The 20,617-nt window shown below is 36.5% G+C and overlaps 1 protein-coding gene across 4 annotated transcripts in view; it reads left to right on the top strand.

The window, feature by feature from the left end:
* Positions 1 to 20,617, top strand: part of PCMTD1 (protein-L-isoaspartate (D-aspartate) O-methyltransferase domain containing 1) — a 40,996-nt gene that overhangs the window by 8,396 nt on the left and 11,983 nt on the right. For all 4 annotated transcript variants that reach the window (XM_066330962.1, XM_066330937.1, XM_066330953.1 and 1 more), the window contains exons 2-3: positions 9,197 to 9,623; positions 13,627 to 13,729. In XM_066330962.1, coding sequence (XP_066187059.1) covers positions 9,317 to 9,623; positions 13,627 to 13,729 — 410 coding nt within the window. In that variant the 5' untranslated portion in view covers positions 9,197 to 9,316. The remainder of the gene's footprint in view (positions 1 to 9,196; positions 9,624 to 13,626; positions 13,730 to 20,617) is intronic.

Raw genomic sequence — 20,617 nt, 5'->3', positions numbered from 1 at the left:
TTTGTGGATGGCCAAGCTGAATGTCTGCAAACACATGTGTACATAGTACAAATCTTCCCAGTTACTGGGTTTAGGCGCTCATTCTACTCTGGAGCTCTTTGGCCTCTTTATGCCTCATTGCCTCTTGCACATGTGCACATGCTCAGCTGCCAATCCCAAACACCACAGATTTTTCCAGCAGCTCACCTTGGACCTTTCCCTTGTTTGTCCAGCAGCCAACTTTCTCAGCTGCCTCACTCTGCCAGTGTGTCCTGTCCCAGTTCCAAGGCCACTCTGCCAGTTTGCTGACCCGTCCAGCTTGGTGGATTACACCTGGACCTGCAGAAGCTCACACCCTGCTTTGCTGGCACTGAGACCCACCAGCCCTTGTGACCTGTGGTCTGACTCCATGTCTTGTAGATGAACATGGGAACCAAGCAGAGGCCCAAGAAAGCTTTGCAAAAGGAGATTAACAGTCCAGCGGGATGGCAGGGCACAGCTGGGCACACATACTGACCTGCAGCCTGCGCACAGGTGACCTATCCCTCTTGTCACCATAGCCTTGGCTTTCCCAGGCTTGTTTCCCCTCTGGTCACTGATGTTTTGCTTTTCCCACCTCTGGTTCCTTCTCCAAGCATCCCCTCACAGGACTTTTGCCTGCACTCCATGATAACTTCTGTAGCTCTGTAACTGTTACACCTTTGGATCTGGGAAATGCCTTGGAGATAGACAGTGGTGGTGGGAGTGAGAAGGGAGCTTATGGTAGCCTTGGTCAGGGTATTCATGTGTGTTTCCCCTAGTGGGAAGTGCACCCCTGCTCCTTTGTGTGCAGAACAGTTTTCTGTCACATAATGCAACTAGGTTAACTTGGATATGTGCAAGCAAGTAATCTGTTTAATCATTTGCAAGCTGTGTAGAAATTTTAAAGTAGAAGGTACCTCTGGCCACAGACGTATAAATTAGTGATACTGTTACAAGAGCAATACTTAGAAAGATTACCTCAAAGGATGGAGAATAATATTTGCATGAAGCTTTGTGAAACAGACTTCGACAGCGGTAATAATGCTGTAACCTTTTACATTGTAAACTAAAGTGTTGATTTTATTTTTTTTCCCCTGGATGACTAGAGACTTTTTGGTAGAATTTTAATAGACATTTAGTTCATACTTGATTCGTATGTTTTGAAAGTTTTGATAAATCATCACTTTCTTTTGGTTAGAACCATGGAAAGAATGTTGATCTCTGTTTTATATAAAGTAAACACTGAAAATCTTAAGTAGTAGAGATTTATGGATGGTCACATCATTTTAGGGTGTGCTGTTGATGGATTTATGGTATGTGTGGAGGCTGAGACAAATTATGATATAGATCCTTAAAGTCTAAAGCTTTTGGATATGCTGGATTTGGGGATTAAAAAGAAGAAAGTGGGGTAGATATCCACTGCTTTCTTTGACAAGATAAAACTAGCTCAGTGTGCAAGTGTTAGTAAATAAGTTATATTTGAAAAAAAATTGTGATTCCAGTGTGATGCTTCTGGAAGATTGCATCAGTGAAAGAATTTTGTTTCATGGTTCTGAGGAATAGAAGCAGGAAACAGGAGTAGATTTTACTCATTCTTTCCTCTTGAGAATTAGAAGATAAAAATCTTATTTTGTAATTTAGATATATTTTATAATAACATAACTTCTCAAAGCATACTCTTGTATTGCACTGTACTGTTACAAGGATCAAGCAAAGAAGAATTGGAATTTCTTTTTTTCTTAAATTGTATTATTTAGCATCTCATAAGAAGAGGATGCATAATAATGAAAGTTGAGATTCTTGGGCTGTGAAAGTAAACTTCATGATAATACAGTATTTAAGTTATTTATGCTGTGATTATTGTGTGCTATTTTGAAGCTTTTAGATACACTTCTGAGCATTAGAAACCTAAACGTTTTAGTGTACTTGGAGGTTGGTAAAGTTGGTTGATATTTTTGGGTTTTAATTTGGTTTGTTGTTTTTTGGGGTTTTTTTGTAGAGACTGAAGTGAATGCATAGCTACAAGATGAGGTTTCAAGTGTCAGGAATGCAACTATCTTCTATTTTTACACTTGACCTCATTTCTATTTTCTTTTGCTAAAGGCAACAGGCGTATGTTGTTCTGTTGCTGCTAGAAGTGAGTTATTTAAATAACTTGAAATGCTTATGTGCAGTAAGTTTTTGAACTTTAGTTTTGACTGGAACAGTGAAAATTTTGTCATGGGCCACATTTGCCTAGGCAAAGTTACATGAAGTGTGACTTGATCTGCTTAAGAACTATAACTTTTATGGTAAAAAGTTAGGAAAATATGCTTCAGTTCCTGTACAAAACCTGCTTTGTACTTGACTATAAAAGAGGATTCTCCCTCCCCATCCCTCAGTTGTTACTGGTCACTCTCTTAAGGTTACTCCAAGTAAAGGAGCATTTTTATGTTCCGGTCACCCAAACTAAATTTTTAACCATCTTCTTTCATTAAGAGAAAAAAGTTTTGTTTTAAAAATGTAGACTTTTTCACTTGTTCTTTTTATATATTAAGGTATCTTAGATGGAAAGTGATCACAATTTGAAATTTGCATAAATGTTTGTGTCATTTCTATGCCTTTTGCCTTTTCAGGCTAAACAGAATTCAGTCTACCAGAACCAGTTATTTTTATACATCACCTTGCAGCTCTTCTGATTCTTAACATTTACCTGTTATGGCTTATATGAACCTGCTTGAAATTAATACTATCTGTTAAATACCCATCCACAAAGCTGTGTATTGTGGCAATGAGTTTTGCAGCCTGGTGACTGTGTAGCTCACAAATTTGTGAAATATGTGCACAGACAGCAGTTTCTCATATACAAAACAGGTGCATGAGACAGACTCAGTGAATATCAGACATCTGTATCTATGAAACAACATTGATTCATATCTCTTGTGAATATTTTAGGCAGTGAACAAACTGCTGTTGCCTGGTACCTCCTGTTTCTGTGGGTCTGTTAGGCTCTCGAGAGGTTTTGATTTTCTCCCTTTCTCCCTAACAGTCTGTGTTAAAGCTCTTTGGCTAGTTTATACTGGACAAACTAAAAATAGTTGTGGCCTGGGAATAGATGAAGCTGTAAGCACACCTCACAGGAGCTGAGACCTTTACAAAATATGCTAGAAGAGGACTGCCAGGTTCTGTCATAGGCACTAGTATCAGAGGAAGGATAGGGGATCTTCTGCATGTTAGACGTTGGGTTAAACTGATATCCTTTGCTTAGATCTTAAATGGAACTTTGAAAGGTCACTAAGTCATCCTAGGCTCCCCAGAGACAAGAGCATTTTCTGCATTCTCTTACTAAACTAAACAACAGGAAAGGTTTCAGGCTGTTGTGGGTAGAGAAGAATATTAATTATTTTGAAGCCTGAATTGATGGTACGCTATATGGTACTCAGAATCAGGGCAGAGCTAATGTTCATTCAGCCATAAAGGTATACATACAACCTGTGAGAGGTAATCACCAGTTTGCCTATAGCAATTAACGAGTCTATGTTTGAAGAAGAAACTGCTCCTGAAGCCTGAGAGGCTCAGCTTTTCAAAAATTTTTTGGTTGCCTAGATTTTAAGCAATAAGGAGAGCTAAGTTGGGATGTGGGGTTAAGCTGCACAAAGACATTTTTAGTCCAGGAAGTATGTAGGATTGTTTGCTTTGCTTTGTAATAAAAGGTAATGAATTTTGAAGCCTGTATCAGCGTACCTGAGAACAGGTCCAGCATACAGAACTCTGTATAGAAAAATGTTCCTTTCAGCATTCGGTCCTTGGTATGGTGTGAAGAGGGTAGGTAGAATTTCAGATGGGAAGAACAAATTAATTACAAGACACAGCATTAACCAAGAAAAGAATATCTTCTAGTTCAAATAAGAGAGAAAAGCAAACACAAAAACAACTAACAAAATTTTACGTTGTTTTATTATATATTTTACTCAAGTTCCTGTGAACTATCTCAATGTTAACAAAAACAAATTCAGTAGCTACTCAGCAAGTTAGTCCAAAATTGTGCCCTTGTGTAGCTCCCAAGGTTAAATTCATTTGATCATGTGCTTATGTGCTTGTCACTGCTCATATGTTTGTGGAGTTCCATAAGTCTCAGCAGCTCTTCAGAGAGAAATGCTGTACCATGTCTGCTGTTCAGCATGTTCAGGTGAAGGGAGGTGGAGGAAGTGAGAGCAGGCACATACCTGGAATCTTGTATAAACAGCTGTTGAAAGTTCAAACAGGAAGATCAGGGCTTAAGCTTACATCAGACTTGACAAACATTTTCTGCCCAAGTAGGTCAATGCAATTCAGGTTAAGTCAGTAGTTGTAGGTGTTTACATTCATTTGACTTAATGCTAATCCTGGGGTCTATTTTTTGTTCCATTGCTATATTGCAAAGAACTTTGAAGTATGCTCTGTGGAGTGCACTGCACTGGAGCTGACTGTACTTGGTTTTGTACTTGTGTCTGTTTAACTTGAAGAGCTTCTTGAAGTGACCCACTGAACAGCAGCTTAGGAGTGAATGTTTTTAAGTAAGATTAGTTTAGAGTGTAGACTTCAAAAACCTGCAGTGTTCTCGATAGAGTTTTCCTTATTGCACCAAGTAGCATCACATACCCTAAAAACAACAGGTTGTCTTCTTTCATAGCTGCTTGGAATGACAAAACAAATAACTGTGGAAGAGAAGGTAGTTCTAGCAGTGGGGTTTCCAAAGCATTTACACTTTTTGCTGCCTTTAGTATCAGTTTAGCAGCAGTAAACATTTTTTAAAAATGCTTATGAAGACTTAATTCCAAAGTACCTCTGTGTTCCACATTTTGTTCTTAATTTTGTGGTCACGTTTACAGGTACTGTCAGCACATACTTCATGTTTTGGTTTTTCTCCAGGCTTTGCTGGGTAAAAGTAATATTAGAATTATTCTTTTCCTTTCACATCCTAATCAGTCATACTGTTTGTTTGAAAGTTCCTGCTGAAATCTTAAGCTCGGGTCTTCAGTGTGAGGTTGAATTTCCTTGTGTGAGTTGCAATTATAGTACTTGGGAGAAAAAGGGAAGCTAAACTGAAAATGAAGTCCTGCGGTTGTAGGAGTCATTGGATGGGATGACGACAGGCAAAACACGATCTTCAGTTCATAACAGGTGCAGGGGTGTCATGTATTGAGTGTGGACAGAAAGGAGTAGGTCTGATACTTGATTGGGAGCCTGGGGAACTTTAAATCTCTGCTGATTAGAGCGATGTTGCTGATGTTTGCCCTGAGTAAACTGAAACTGTTAAATTGGCTGAAGTGTTTCAGGCCTGTGTGGGCATTAATGGTTAATTCCCTTCTATTGCCAGTCACAGAATATTCCTTTTTGGAGAAACTGAACCGTGGAATCCTAATATTAATGTGCAGCTCGGTGACTTGTTGTTGTCTTCTCCCTCTCAAAGGGGTGAAGGAGGACTCACCAAAAAGGGTTGTATTCTATATATCAGTTTAAAGTAATGTATCGCACTCTTGATTCAGTGTCATATTCCTCCAAGCTGATGTGTTAGTGAAAATAGTTGTGAGAGACTGCAAATATGGCTGATTCCATGTATTATTCTATTTTCTATTTTCCATTCTTTGAAACAAAGTAAGGATCAAGTTAGTCGGCTCAAGTAGCTTGTGTTTCTGAGTAGTTACCTATATGGAGTCTGATTGTGTCAGTATTACAAGATACTAAATTTTAAGATACTTTGCAGTGTATGCATGTAATAATGTCATTGAGGTTTTGTGTGGCAAATTAATACTGCTAGCACAGTATTTAAACTGCATTTAAGAGAGTGTGCAAATCCTTAGTGGCCCAGGAAATTAACTTGAAGTGCAAATACATTTGTAGAAATTCTGAAATGTACAAAACTTGTGTCATTGTAAAAGCTGGCAAAAAAACTTGGTTAGCCTTATACCTTGTTACGAACTTCTCAGCTAAGGGTTTTCCAGATCTTATAAGATAGTGAAGAATTAAAATGTATTCAAATTATCATCGCTTCTTAGCCACTTAGCCAAAAAATGTGTTCAATTAATGTGGCAATATTAAAAGAAAACCATCAAAACCCATCCAGAAAGAAATTGTTTAAGGTATTTCACTGAAATTGGTTACAAGTTAGGTCAGAAGCAGGTCAGAGGTGGTGTTATATAGTTGTGTGGATTGTTATGCAGATTGTAAGTGTGTTTCCATTTAATTTTTATTGTAGATGTAAGAAACTTCAAGGTAGGGTTCCGATTTCTGAAAATAAATTCATGAGTAGTGCAGAATGAGAAATGAAGATTGTTTTAATTGCTCTCAATTTTACTAAGTGAATTAACTTTTTTTATCAAGACTATACTGGAATTTTAACTCCTACACTGTAATTTCTGTTGGCTTCTGTATTCCATAGATTCCTAAGCCTAAAAGCAATAGCTGCATTTTGTTAACCTGACAAACCTTAATATTTCTTTGTGGCTGTAGCTGTACCTCTTGGTTGTTACAGGCATGAGAATGCTGCTTGTGTTTTTTGTGAACTGCATGAGTTTAAGTTTTAATATCAGGGAGCTTCACAGGATGTTTTTGGTGAGCACTCAGCTATGTAGAAAGTTTTATCACAGTATGTTCTGCTGTTTTTGTCTTGATCCTGGGTCAACTGTCACAAGGAGGATTTGATTAACTTGCCGTTTTTCTCCAACTGTGCTAAAATGGCTTCTGAGATGTTTTCTTTTTTTGTGCTTAAAATATCTGTCACCTCTGCTAGTAGTTTTACTTCATAAGTAAAAGTTTATGAACATAAAAGCATTGGAGGAAAGTGAATTATCAAAAAGTATTTCTTTGCAGTACAAGAGGCCACTTCTCATGAAAAGATCTGTTTCTTTCATTTCCTAGGGCTTTTTTTTTTTGTTTTTGAACAAAAATAATTTTCATCTGAAATTATTTTGCCTACCTGTAGCTGCAGAGTAGAGCACTAATGAAAGCAAACCAAAGCAAGATACCTAAAAAGCAAACACCATAACTGTCAACTTCCTAATGTTACCTTCTTCAGACAGGGGCAGTGTATCCGGAATGAGATGTAGCCTTCAACTGCACTGCCAAATAGCCACTTTTTTTGCTGTGTCTCATTCTAGAGAGGACACTCCATTTCCCCTCTCCCCTACTTACCTCAGTGTCACAGCGTCGACCCCACCTTTTCTGTTTTTGCCTTTGAGATTGTGTGTAATAATCGTTATTGACGCTGAGATACTTGGTGAGTGTCATCTGTAGAAAACCTTGTGATATTACAAATACTTCAGCCGTCATATTCAAAATGCCAAGAATTCAAATTTACCTAAAATAATTCTGTTTCAGTGCTCTGGGTGCTGAAAATTAGAAAAAGGTATTATTTACAGAAAATGAAGGTTATGTGAAAGGAGTGAAGACCCTTGTTGATGGAAATTCTAAAGCCTTACGTTTTCCCATCCGCGGGCTCTGCACGTCTTTTGACGCTCTGCTGATGGATAGCCCGAGTTCTCCATCTGCTGGTGCAAGGTGGTGGTTGCACCCCGCAGGAAGAGCTGAAAGCGGCATTCCAATTTCCAAATGGCAGCAGCTGAATTTAGTCTTTAGGAAACTCAGTACTTATCTTGGTGGTTTTAGTTAAATTTATTTCCAAACATATCTCAAGATAATAATGAACTTTTCAGTATGAAGGAAGGCAGAAACTATTGCTTTAGTCACTGTGGATTGTTTAACTTAAGTATCATCATTTAATTCTTCAAACCTTCAGGTGTGGTGCAAGTGCAAACAAGTAAGGCTGGAAGATTTTTATAAATTATACTTAAAAAAAAAAAGTCTCAGGTTTCATATTTTCTAAGTTGTCCTGTAGTTTTTTTCACAAATCAAAATATGTATTCCTGTGAAGTTGGACACACACCGAGGTGTTTTTCTACTTCAGTCAAATGTTTTGTTGCTGGATAATTGCATGTGGTGACTTTTTACCTCTTTCCATTCCTGAATGTCAGTGGGAATTGGTTTTGCTTCAGAGGGAAGCACACAGCTGAATGGTGAGCAGTCATCATTTCACCTCTGATTTACCAGAGCTTTAACAGCCCTGAACATTCCACCCCGATCCCCAGTTTATATAATGGTCATGACACCTTATGGTATGGAATATCCCTTTGGGCAGTCCAGGTCAGCTTCCTTGCCTCTTGATGTTTTGCTCACTGCAGAGTGTAGGAAGTGGAAAAGTCCTTGGCTTAGTGTAAACGCTACTGAGCAATAACTAAAACTTCAGTGTTTTATCAGCATTGTTCTGATACTCACTGTTTACTTTATTCACCAAGAAGCAGTGCATTAAACTTCCTGGTTATTTGTTTCTTAGTCTTCTGTTGCTATTTTGGTATATGCTATTTTGATATATTTTGGCTCTTTAGTAATTCATGCAACATTAAAAATGGTAACATCTGGATTTTGAGTTTAGTAATTCATAATGAAATAACTGCAGATAAAATACAGATCTGAAGGAATTATTTTGAAGTTAATATGACTTATTTCAGTGTAGCATTATGTTTATGACCTGGCAAACTTTGAAAAATTTCTAGGTACTTCAGGAGTTTTTATTCCTCTAGTGAATATGGCAGGCATTAGGAGGTGCTCAGATACTTTTTGGACTTTCCTGTTTTGATTCCAGAAGAGAGCAGTGTCCCATCATATCTGCACTAGTTTCAGCTCAAAAGTGAACATCTGAAAATTGTCTCCTGCACATCATCCATGACTGGGCTTTGTCTCCCTCCAAGGGCTGATCTTAGAGCATGGAAACCAATTTTCTTTCAAAATTAGCTAAGTTGGTACACACCCCAGCTGCTGTTGGACACTTAATTCTCAGGATGGGACTAGAGCTCACCCAAGGACAGTTGCTGTCCCATCCATGCCCTCTCAAATATATAACATGGGTGATGGGTTCTTAGCACTGTAGCGTTGGCAGCGTCTAGCAAGTCACGCAACATAAAGGTTTGGATAACGTAGACAACTCATGTTGATATATTAAGCTGATGTTTCTCAGCTCTGAGTTAAAATCTGAGGGCCAGAATTTTGACTAAATACTAGATGTCCCGACTCTTAGTTTTGCTTCAAAAAGTTACCTAGTACTAACAATATTTCATCACCTGCTAATAGTTGTTAATTTGTCTTTTGAAACTCAAATTATGTGAATATATCTCTTTTGCAGGATTCACTTGTGATGTCCTTCTGAAAAAACAGCTGAGACTCCATTACATACATACACTTTTTGGAAAACTCTCTTCCTAATGTGTTTTGCAAATTAATTGAATTACCACAGAAGTTCAGCATGGGAGGAGCTGTGAGTGCTGGAGAAGACAATGATGACTTAATCGATAACTTAAAAGAGGCTCAGTACATTCGCACCGAGAGTGTGGAGCAAGCGTTCAGAGCGATTGATCGTGGTGATTATTACCTGGAAGGATACAGGGACAATGCTTACAAAGACTTGGCCTGGAAGCATGGAAATATACACTTGTCAGCGCCTTGCATTTATTCTGAAGTCATGGAAGCACTGAAACTTCAGCCTGGATTGTCTTTTCTAAATCTGGGTAGTGGAACCGGATACTTGAGTACAATGGTGGGATTAATATTAGGTAATTATTAATATTAGATGACCTGGATGTTTTTATTCAAATATAATGGATTTACTTATTTTAGAAGAGAGTGGCAAGCCTTGTAAAACCTTTTTTACTTTTATCTCTTTAGCAATGACAGTACCATACATAAGGCTGGCTCTTTGACATCTATTGTTAAAATATTTTTTGTTATCTACAAGCAGTTAAATGGTGCTGTAGTTTGGTGACATTTCATCGATGTTTTGGAAGAGGCAGTTATTCCTGTACTCTGTAGTCTAAAATTCTCATTTGAAAGGGAACAATCCCTGTTTTTGTTTAAAAGGGAAAGGTAGGGTGGAACAATTTTTGAAGACTAAAATTTTCATCTCCAGTTGCACTCTCTTTGTGCCTTTACTGTCGGTTACTGTTTTGATCGTCAGTTTGTGGAAAGGAAAATCTAAATTGTAATTTCTCTTGAAGAAACTTAACTAAAAATAATTCTTTGTCAGCATGCAAACAGTTACTTTAAAATACATTTAATCAGCTTTTTAGTGAGAAAATTTTGGGATGTAGGTTGATGAGACCTTTCAATCAGGTCTGTAGGTTTTCAGGAGAATTTTAACACTCTAACGCTGTGTTTTTTCTTGTATTCAAATGCATTTCCTATATGAAAAAAATGGAAGTAAATATTGTTGCCTAAATTAATTTTTAAAACCTGGGGAGAAAAATGCATTAAAGCTCCTCATGCCCAACATTTACATTATAGAGCACATGCACCAACAACTGATTTTTTTGCCATTTATTTTATTACATAAAACAGCTGTAGCTATTTTAATGGGTATTTTTCATAGATACAATTATATTGACCATATTACATGCAGTTTTTCTTTGGTTGCAAAAATCTTGCTGACAGGTAATTTACAGATTTTGCTTGCACTTATTTATATATAAAACTAAGGTGTCAAGAGTCAGCTTGTTCATTTTCAATTAATTTAGTTACTTTCTGTCATCAGTTCTTATTTATTGGAAGGAAGAAACTATGGCTAATACTACATAACAGACATAATTTGTTTGTATCTGCAGCATCTTTTATTCTAATTAATACTGATAAAAGAGATTCCGCTATCTTGTGGAAACAGGCATTATAGTCATGTACAGGTAAAAAATAAGGTAAAGCTATCTGTTCTCAGAGTGTTGATTTTCTCTGTTTGGGAGTGTTTCTAATCAAGAATACATATTTTAAATAGGATTGTAGTATTTTAAGTTCAGTATTAAAACAATTAGTAAATATTGTGGGTGTGGTTTTTTTCCTCTAAGATGTTTTTTCAGGGTAGTGACTAATGGTATTGTTTATTTCTGTATTCTGGAAAGCTTTGCTACTTCATTATTCTTTCTTAATTTCTATGTTAAAGGAAAAAATATATATTTATGTTTATTGCACTTGATTCTGTATAATGCATTTGTATTTCTGTCCTTAACCAATTTTAAGTTGCTGTTGAACTTTTGCTCCGGGGTTTGACCTCTCCGCATCAAGCAGAATTCCCATCCTTCAGAATAGTATATGCAGACTTGAGGGAATTACACAGGAAAAGACTTGTCTTCTACAGGAGGGTGAGGTTGGCTGACAGCCCGTGAGGAGCACAGTTATCCTGCAGATGTTCCCAAAAAGGCAGCTCAGGTGTTGATAGTCCCTAGCAGGGCTTGAGCAGCCTGGAGCAGCAGCTGCTCAGCTACATACAGAGGTTGACTTTACATGTTTTTGGAGTGCTGTACCCTGTCACCAAAGTTTTAGTGTTGTGATATGTTGAGTTCTAGGCTGAGGTGTAGAAGGTATAAATGCAGTTTATGTGCCTTCATTTTCTTGCTATACTTCTGATAAAATTAGATACATATAATTCTACTTTAGTGTTTTAAACCAGGGAACAGTTGCTTTAATGAAGAAAGAGATGTAATTTTCTGACGTATTAACCATATGTAATTTTCTGACCATATTAATTTTTAAAAGCTCACCTTTTTTTTTCAAACCAATTTCAGTGGACACTGCAGCAAGGAGCTGTGGGTTTTGATAGCAGTTGGGTATCTTTTGATTTGACAATGTAGTGACTAATGGTTCTGCCACATTGGCAGTGTCAAAATGAGTGGGTTAAATTATCAAATAATCTGAAACTGATGGTCACTTCTAAGTATAGCAACATACTAAAAAGACTGCACTCCAATCCACAGAGATAAAATTAACTGTTGCTGATACTGTTAAAATGTAAAGGAAGTTCAGACTAGGTGGTGGAATTGCTATCTCATTATGCTGAAAGGGGCCAGTTGATTTCAGAGAGTAGTGGTGAAGTTGGTTTCACATTTTTAGAATAGCTGACTCTGTTTACATGTCCAGCAGTGACTTCCCCAATGGAAGAAGAGAGCACATTTCTCATCTTTCCATTTAAATTATGGATACTGTGGTGTATGATGATGTGGTAGTGTTCTGCATTCATAGTTTTAATTTCAGATTGTTGGAGCTACTGACACTTGCAGAATGTTTTAGTTGTTTTCAAAGTTAGGTACTTGAAGGAATGTACATGTGAATTTTGGACAGATGATGTTTATGCATTTTTAATTTACTTTAAATTATGAGGTTAAAAAATTGTGATTAATTTTTAAGTAAAGAAAACTGTATGCTGTAGAGCTGTTAGAAACATCATGGCATATTACAGTAGAGAGAGAATATTAAACAACTGGAAAAGGATTGCCTATGCCAATGCTTTTCTTAAAAGGAAAGAAAAGGAGGAGCTCCTCCTCCTTTTAAATTCTTAAAGTTACCAATAATAAAATGAATTTGCAATAAAAATGAATGTCAGCAGGAGGTAAATGCTTTCACAAGTTCTAAGAACATCAGTTGGATGATAGCTACCTCTTGCCTGCAGTCAATGAGTTCTTACAAGCACTGCCAGTGCCACTGCTAGTGGATTGCTTTTATTTCACCCAGCAGAAAATGCTCTAAACTATGTTAAGAGTTGCAGTTATTGGTCAGGTTAATGGTATGTAGCTATATTCTGTATTTTTTTGCAGTAATACAAAACGTTTCTTATTGACCCCAGGTCTGTTTTGTTAATCTCTGTCCTAGAAAAGACAAATTGAATTCTGTTTCGCTGGAGTAACATCATGGAGCTAAATATTTAGGAAAGAATTAGAATGCAGTAGAGGATATAAATATAAGTTTTGTCCAATCTTATTGATGTTTACTTTCCCTCATTCCCTTCCCTCTCCCTTTTCCAATTCTATACTCCAATGACTAAAGACCGTGGGCTATGAGTGCATGTTAAATTTAGAATCCTTACAGCAAATGTGACTGTCTGATTCACATTCCTTCCTGATGTGGATAATCCTCATAATACTGTCTCATGATTTCTTCTTGTTCCTGAAATATAGCATTAACTTTTGGCACACAGTTTAACTTGAAATTATACTTGAATTTGATCTCAGGAAGGTAATGCAGTTAAGATGGGATCGTGATGAGTGAACACAATGTGTGGGCAATTTCACTGTTCTAGGTGGAAATTAATTATTATATATAACTATATCAGGAACACATTTCTGATTTTGCAACCCGCAAAATGAAAAAGCATATGTGGGTAAAGGATATAATCTCCAATCTCTAAACTGTCAAAAGATGAAAATTTTGCCATAAGAAAGCTTCAGAATCTAATTGAATTATAATTTTTATTTCTTGTTTTCCAGGTAAGTAATGTTTTGGGAAAGAATTTGCGCAGACTGACTTCAGTGTAGTCAACTTATTTTCTGCATGCCTACAAAGAAAATTCATTCTGTAATTGTTTTGTGGTAGTTCTGTCCCTGTTCTTTTATTAAATCTTTAGCCTTTTACCTGCCTCTTTAAGCACTGGTAATGCAGATGCAAAAAATAACTTTGTCTAGCACTGTTTGGAGTTTTTTGTGTTTTTTGTGGTTTTTTGCTGTAGTGGTGTCCCATGCAGTTTTGTTATGCTTAGAAAAGAAACATCACGAAAATGCACCATGCTGTTTTTATTTACAGGACCTTTTGGGATAAATCATGGAATAGAGCTTCATTCAGATGTGGTAGAATACGCCAAGGAAAAGTTGGAAAGCTTCATAAAATACAGTGATAGTTTTGATAAGTAAGTATCTAATTGTCTAGCTGCTTTGCAGTAACATTTTTGGTTTTAAACTCAGCGTGTCATTGCTTGTGAGCTTAGGGAGGGGAGAAGAATGGCATTACACAACCAAAACCTAAAACTTCTAGTTTGTGTCTCTATGTCATGAGGTAAGTTGAGGCTTACAAAAGCACTCTTTGGAAGTATGGGAGTATTTCTGCTGTGCAGTGCTTAGCAGAGTGGATTTCCTTGCATTTTGGCAATGTGAATACATACACAGGCACATGTGTGTATGTGCATGTACATGCATACGTGCATTTAGGAGAGTGACATGATGTGTGGGTGTCTTTGCATGTGTAGAGCAATTTTTATCCATTAAGTCAGTTTTTATTATGTAATTTTATGTCATGTCTCTGTACAGTAATAACTATTTCCTAATCTACCCTTGTGAGTAATTTTTTCTGATTGCCTTCATGTTTACTTCCTGAGGACATGGACTTAAAAAATAGTCATCTATGTGCGTAGCACTACTCATCTTTACTTCTGGGTATAACTCTGGGTTCCAGGGCTCTGAACCTGTTTCTACTCACTTAACAATTGTTTATTATCTTAAGTTGCCCTGTAAGAGTATTGGGCGTCTCCGCCTTTGTGGAAGGGATGGCAAGGTTCTGGCTAGGGCTGTTCTTCGTAAGGACTTCTTTCCTTGCAGGCAATAAATTCTCCCAACAGTGATTATAAGGTAACTTCTGGAAATGCAGATAAGAAAATTCTTGCTGTCCTTTTACCTGTGTAATGTGCTTTATAGCTGCCATGTTCTTGATTATGTTGGCTGGAGCTCAATCCACTTTTTCCCATACCCCAAACTTCAGGAGCTCATGTCTGACCACAAGCCTTTTTCTTCAAGCTCCTAAGTAACAGAAGAGTATCATTCTAGTGTGACCTTTGTCTAAAGTCAATTTTGTAATTCTGACACTGGCTAGATTGTTAGTACTATGTAGCCCAGTAAAATAAATAAAATCATGTAGGAGAATATGCATATCTTTCATTAATATTGTCTCAATTTTCATAAAAGCATTTATGTTGCCTGAGGTTAAACTGTAACACAAGCTAGAACAAATAAAAATTGATTCGGTGAACAGCTTTATGATGTAATCTATGTGTCTTAAAAAAAAAGTGTGAAATAACTTGCGATCACCACTAATACTGCATTAATGGCTCTGTTAGGTTAGATGTATCTGCTAGCTAGTGAATTCCTGCACATACCTGTATTTGTGCATTACTGTAGGTGTCTGTACAAGAAATGCAAAAGCTGACTTTGATTGGAATGTCTTTCCAATCAGGTGATAGGTTCATGAGTAGAAGTGAAAGGAAATTTGGGTAGCAATGAAGTTTTGTCATTATTGAAACAAAATTTGGGTAACATAGTTTAGTAAATGAATAGCAGAACACTGGGGGGGGGTTGGTTGCACTTTAAAGCATGCAAGGACTTGAGACAAACAAAACAAAACTGTTTAACATGATGTAAGCAACTGTCAGTGTTATATGTATTCCAAGGAAATACAACTCTCTTCACCAATATAACAAAAATTATGCTTTTATGAAAGTAGTTTTTGATACAAATTTGCCTGGAATAGCTGCAGTGCAGCTGATATGATAATGGTTGCCTGGTTGGGTTTTGTGGTTCGGGGGGAATTTCCAAGTTGTCTGCATAGCTGACTCTGGTTGACTGCTTTTCTTTGTAAATATTCTGTATTTTAATGTAGTTAATGAAGATGATGTGTGGGTTTTTTCTGTGATAGGATTATTTTGTATTTGTTTTTACTGAAGTATTAAAATCGTATCTTGAATTTTAAGCTGACTCTCAAAGTAATGTTCTCTGACTCAGTAAGTCTGGTTTTGCTTCTTGTTTCAGTAACTTCTTCCTGCATCTTCATTTATAAGTGGAAAGATTTTCATCCAAAGTTACAGGACTGCAGCACCTGAACTTAACCACTGCTTTGGTCAGTTTAGTATTTGGCTGAAAGACCACCCAGGGAAGAGGTGTGTGGTATCTGTCTGCTGCTGAGCACTGGTGTATTCCAAGCAGGAGTCCTCACTGTTTGAAAATAAATTGCATGGCAGACTGGTATGAATGAAGTTAATTGTCTCAGTGAATGTGTGTGTGAAAAATAACTTTCACTTGATCAGCAGCTTCTAACAAGGTACCCAGGGGACATAAGGAGCACAGAGACCAACATGTGTGTTCCTGGCAATAATGGAGTTACATAAATGGGAAATTTATTAAGCTTTGCTTTCCACTTCTGCATTCTTTCTTTAGTGTATTAAGTTCTGCAGTCTGATCTCAATGTTCTAAGCATTCTGCTTTTGAAGCAAGAACCCTGACTTGAAAATTATAGGTAGATACTTGGAGAGCTTCAGCATGGATCATAAATAAACACTTCGTAACTTTTTTCCTTTGCTTGGAGTAACAGGCCATTGGTTTTGCATCTGACTTTTGTGTGGAGCTGGATCATGATGGTTTAGGTTGGTTCTTGCTTAATAAAACAAGATGGAATATTGTTTTGATACCCTTTGTATGGGTGAATGTTGTAGTGCTGTGTGATCCAGTTTAACTTGCTTTTTTGATTTGTGATAGTAATGTTGCTGAAGTACAATTGAAAGTTTATTTTTCTATGATTCAGGTAAGGTACTTCACCAGAGACCTGACAGTATATAAAATTAGCATGTCCAGAAGGATTTGAGTCTCTTTCTCAGCCTAAAGGGAGGCTTCTCTATCTGATGACTGGTCTTATCTCAGTTTTGGCCTCTGGAACTGTTCATTAGAAGATGATCTCTCAGATACCTGTTTTAAATAATTTCAGCAATTACTTGTATCTGTATCCATATCCCACCAATCTACAAAAAAAAGTTTTCCTCTAAATGGAGGTGGAGTTGTGCATTCTGAAAGATAAAATGCTGCCTTGATGTACGTTTGCCAGTAAAAGCAAAGGAGAATTATTTCTTGAAAACATCTGGAAGTGTCATGATGGTTGAGGTACAAAGATTTTAGGTATAGACTAAATTCTTTGGGTCTGAAATATATGTAAGGCTCTCTTTCGTTCTTGAAACCTTCAGAGAATGCATGCCAATTATGGGGAAAAGAATCATTCCTTAAGAAGGCTCTATCTAACACACATATGTTCAAGAACCAGGCCCCGCTTCACCTGTTTATTGAAGGGGAATGTGTTGTCTTTTCTGCTCCCATTCAACTTCTAGACCTAGAATATCCAGCTTGGAGAGAGAGCCACAGGGCAAGGCTAGGTTGCCCATCTTCTAGCACCCTATCAAAACCCAAACCTGGGTAAGCTGGTGAAGTCCCTGCTGTGAAAGAAAATCACCAAGCCTTCTCAGGATCAAAAGAATCCACTTCAATGGTAAGTGACAAGAACCCTAGTACTAATTCTGGGATAACTGTTATGGGTGAAACTTCTTCCTCAAGTTGTGTAGTAGATTGTGTTGATATTTTAGAACAGTAAAAAACATCTTCCAGCAGAGTATTTTTCTTCATTGAAATGTAAGGCTACTGGTAGGACGATAATGCTCACTTTTTAGATTAAATTAGATTTGAAAGGCTAGTCCCTAGTGTACACACAAAGAAAAAATAGAGCTCCTTCTGGTCAGATGGCTAGTGATTGCAGTAAAAATCTAAGCAGGAAAAGCAAACTGTCTCCAAAACTTCATGATGGCTTTCTCAGTTTAAATCTTGCTGTTAACTTAATTCTAGGTAGTGTAAATAATGCTTACTTGTGGTGAGTGAATTATTTTTGAGATTTAATCTAATCAGAGCAACACAGGCAGTGGGATTCTTCGAGCCAGAGGTTATGTTAAACCACAAGGGAAGGAAAACAAGGATTTGAGGCATAGTCTTTTTAATTTTTTTTTTTTTATTTAGAGGTTTAAGGGAAATACTACTTCTCATTCTTTACCTTGTAAACCAGAAGGTTCCAAAGATAATTGAATGTACTCATACCTGGGGAGGAACTAATCCTGTGTTTTCCAAGTATTTGATAGTAGCAAAAATTGATATTCTTGCCTTTAGAACAGCAAATTTTAAAAATAAATCCCGTGGTGGATACTGCCTTTGGAAATCCCTTATGTCTACAAGTTTTGGTAGTACTTAAATTTTTTCCTACATCAAAACAAGTGATGACAATACTTGGTGTATGGCTCCCATAAAAGCTATTGTTTCACAAAAATCCACAGTAGAAAATACAGCTGTTAACCTATAAAATCATTTTCTGTTTCACTAAAAATAGAAAGAAAATACTTCTCTACTTTTTGGTAACAGACAAATCTTTCTTTTGATTTTTTTCCATGGGTATCATAGGACCTTGACAGTAAACTGAAATGGTAATAATTTTTTTCTTGCTTCCCTATGCCTGTTCATTTTTTCTTAAGATTCTCTGTGGAATTGCTAAAAAGTCATTCCTTCAGTATTACTTTTCCTTTTACTATTAAACTTCAGATATAATATAATGAAGTTATATTATTTAGGTTAAATTTTGTAAATCGATGTTGAAGTTAGAGTGTCATATCATATTTTTAAGAGCTGGTGTTTGGCTTTTTCTTCAAAAGTGATTGAATAATGTGCTTTGGTCCACTCAATGAATAGGTGAGAATATAAAAAACCATGGACAAGATAGCTAAGAAGAAAGACATTTTTATTCAGAGATGGAAAAACGACAAGTACAAGTAAGGTAGAGGTACAGATTTCCCACCATCCCTATAGCATTGCCTGGAAGCTGAAAAAATGTCCAGGACTGTAGCAACAGAAGTATTGAATAGAAATTTTGCCAGTGTCACTTCTGGCTATTACTATAATGCTGATTAAAATTACTATTTTAGTTGGATATAAGGGACTTTAAATGAAGTCTACAATGAGAGCTTTTCAAAGATGTAATATTTTAATTTGTTTGTTTTCTAGTATTTCTAGTATACATGCAAAAGGTATCAACAGTACCAGTGGGTAAAAGGTGTGTAACTTTTCAGCAAAGCATGCTAGAAATACATAAATATGCATTTATAAAGGAGCCAAAGACTAGTTCAGAGAGCTTGGAAAAATACTTAAATGAGATGGAATGAACAATGGAGAAAGAACTAGAGAAAAGGTGGAAAGAGCTTGGCATCTTGCCCTGATATGGCCCTACTTCATAGGAAAAGAATTAACACTCTAAAAATTGTTTAACTTTATATCTGACTGGTGTTAGATAGGTGAAAGCTCTAAAGCACTTTCACAGTCAAGTGAAATGGGAGACACTAATGAGTCATATAAATAAAAAGATACTTAATTAATCTGTTGCATGTTCTTGTAGCATGTTACATGACATAAAGCTGTATGAATATTCACCTTCATCTGTTGTTTTCAAAGAACAAAAGTCTTAAAACCTGAAAAATGTACTGAATTATTTGAGAACTTCAAAGTTTCTTTTAGTAAATACATTAGTGTTCAAACACTAAGTCCTAGGAATGCTTGGAGTAAGATTACTGATTTAGGAAATTCTTGTGTGATATAATGGAAGCTCTGAGATTGTATTCTTAGTGCAACTGCACAAAGAAGCCACACCTTTCTAGATTAAATGATGTGTAGCTTTTCAGTCTGTCTTTAAGTCAGCATGGAACTCATTTTACCACTTTTTGGGTTTGTTTCTCTTCACCAACAAATATGCCAGAACTGGTGGGGGGTTTGTTTCCTTCTTTCCTCTCTTCTTCCACAATCCTGAAGAGTCCGTTTCCGGAAAGTATGGCCAGCAGTATATTACAACTAGGATGAAAGTACATTAGTATAGGACAAAAGTGAGTGTTACTTCCTCATCACAGTAAGGAAAACTGATTAATGTTTTATCACATATTTTCAGACTCTACACATTTTGCAGATTCATTTCAGTGTCTGGTTATTAATGTATTTGATGGTTTAAGGGTAGTTTGATATAAAGCTAATTCTATGAGTTCTTATGCTGGATTTACTATTCTGTTTTGAAATATTTATTAAGATATGTTATGTTTTTGGTTTTTTTTTTCCCCCTGCAAAGACTTGTGTGAAATTCTTTCTTCTAATACAGTGTCACTGTAGTTCACATGACAAATGTTAACAACTTGCCAGCCTTTTCTTATACATTATTAAAGTTGAACAGTAGTCCTTTGTGCTCCAAATTTAAATAAATTTAAATAAATTTCCAATTTGAAGGGAAGTGCTTAAACCAGTTTGATGGTACTGAATGTGAATTCATGCTTTTTAGAGCTTTGAGTTGACCAATTAAAGGAAACGTGCGTGGATAGGAAGAAAGCATACTAAATTAATGCTGACATGGATTTTCTTTCTTTAAGGCTATGAACAGTAAGCTGAGAGATAGGAGTGTGATTAGTAATTATGGGGATAGGCAGAAGTGTACTGTCAGATGATATTTTGATGTGAATGTAGTAGTCAAGAGGTGTAAAATGTAGCTAGAGTGGTGCTGGTTTTAAGAGCTAAATAATTCTTCTCATAGCAAAAACAGTTTTAAGTGGTTTGCCAGTATTGCTTTTCTTAATCTTATAACATGTTTTACTGTTTCCTTCAGATACAAATCTGTGGATGCTGACTTTTTTTTCCCTTCAAATTACTTGATATTTTTCTCCAATTTTATTGACCTTGTTCTTTTTTAAAAAAATCAATTATATTTACCTCTTAAAATAACAAAAAAGGAGACAATCCATACCTCTTTACACCTGGTTTCATCTTCACAAGACATCAGCATAACATCCTGCATACATGGAGGTTGTATAGGTTGAAGAGCTTAGCCCAAGAAGTGACCTGTAGGTATTCAGAGCTAGAAGTAATTAAAGGTAGGGTTCATGGAGGGGGGTATCAAATTAGGACCAACCAGTGAATCCCCT

The sequence above is a fragment of the Sylvia atricapilla genome, chromosome 1 (genome assembly GCF_009819655.1).
Source record: "Sylvia atricapilla isolate bSylAtr1 chromosome 1, bSylAtr1.pri, whole genome shotgun sequence".
NCBI lineage: Eukaryota > Metazoa > Chordata > Aves > Passeriformes > Sylviidae > Sylvia > Sylvia atricapilla.
The sequence above is the reverse complement of the archived record's forward strand: the minus strand, read 5'-3'. Positions and strand labels throughout refer to the sequence as shown.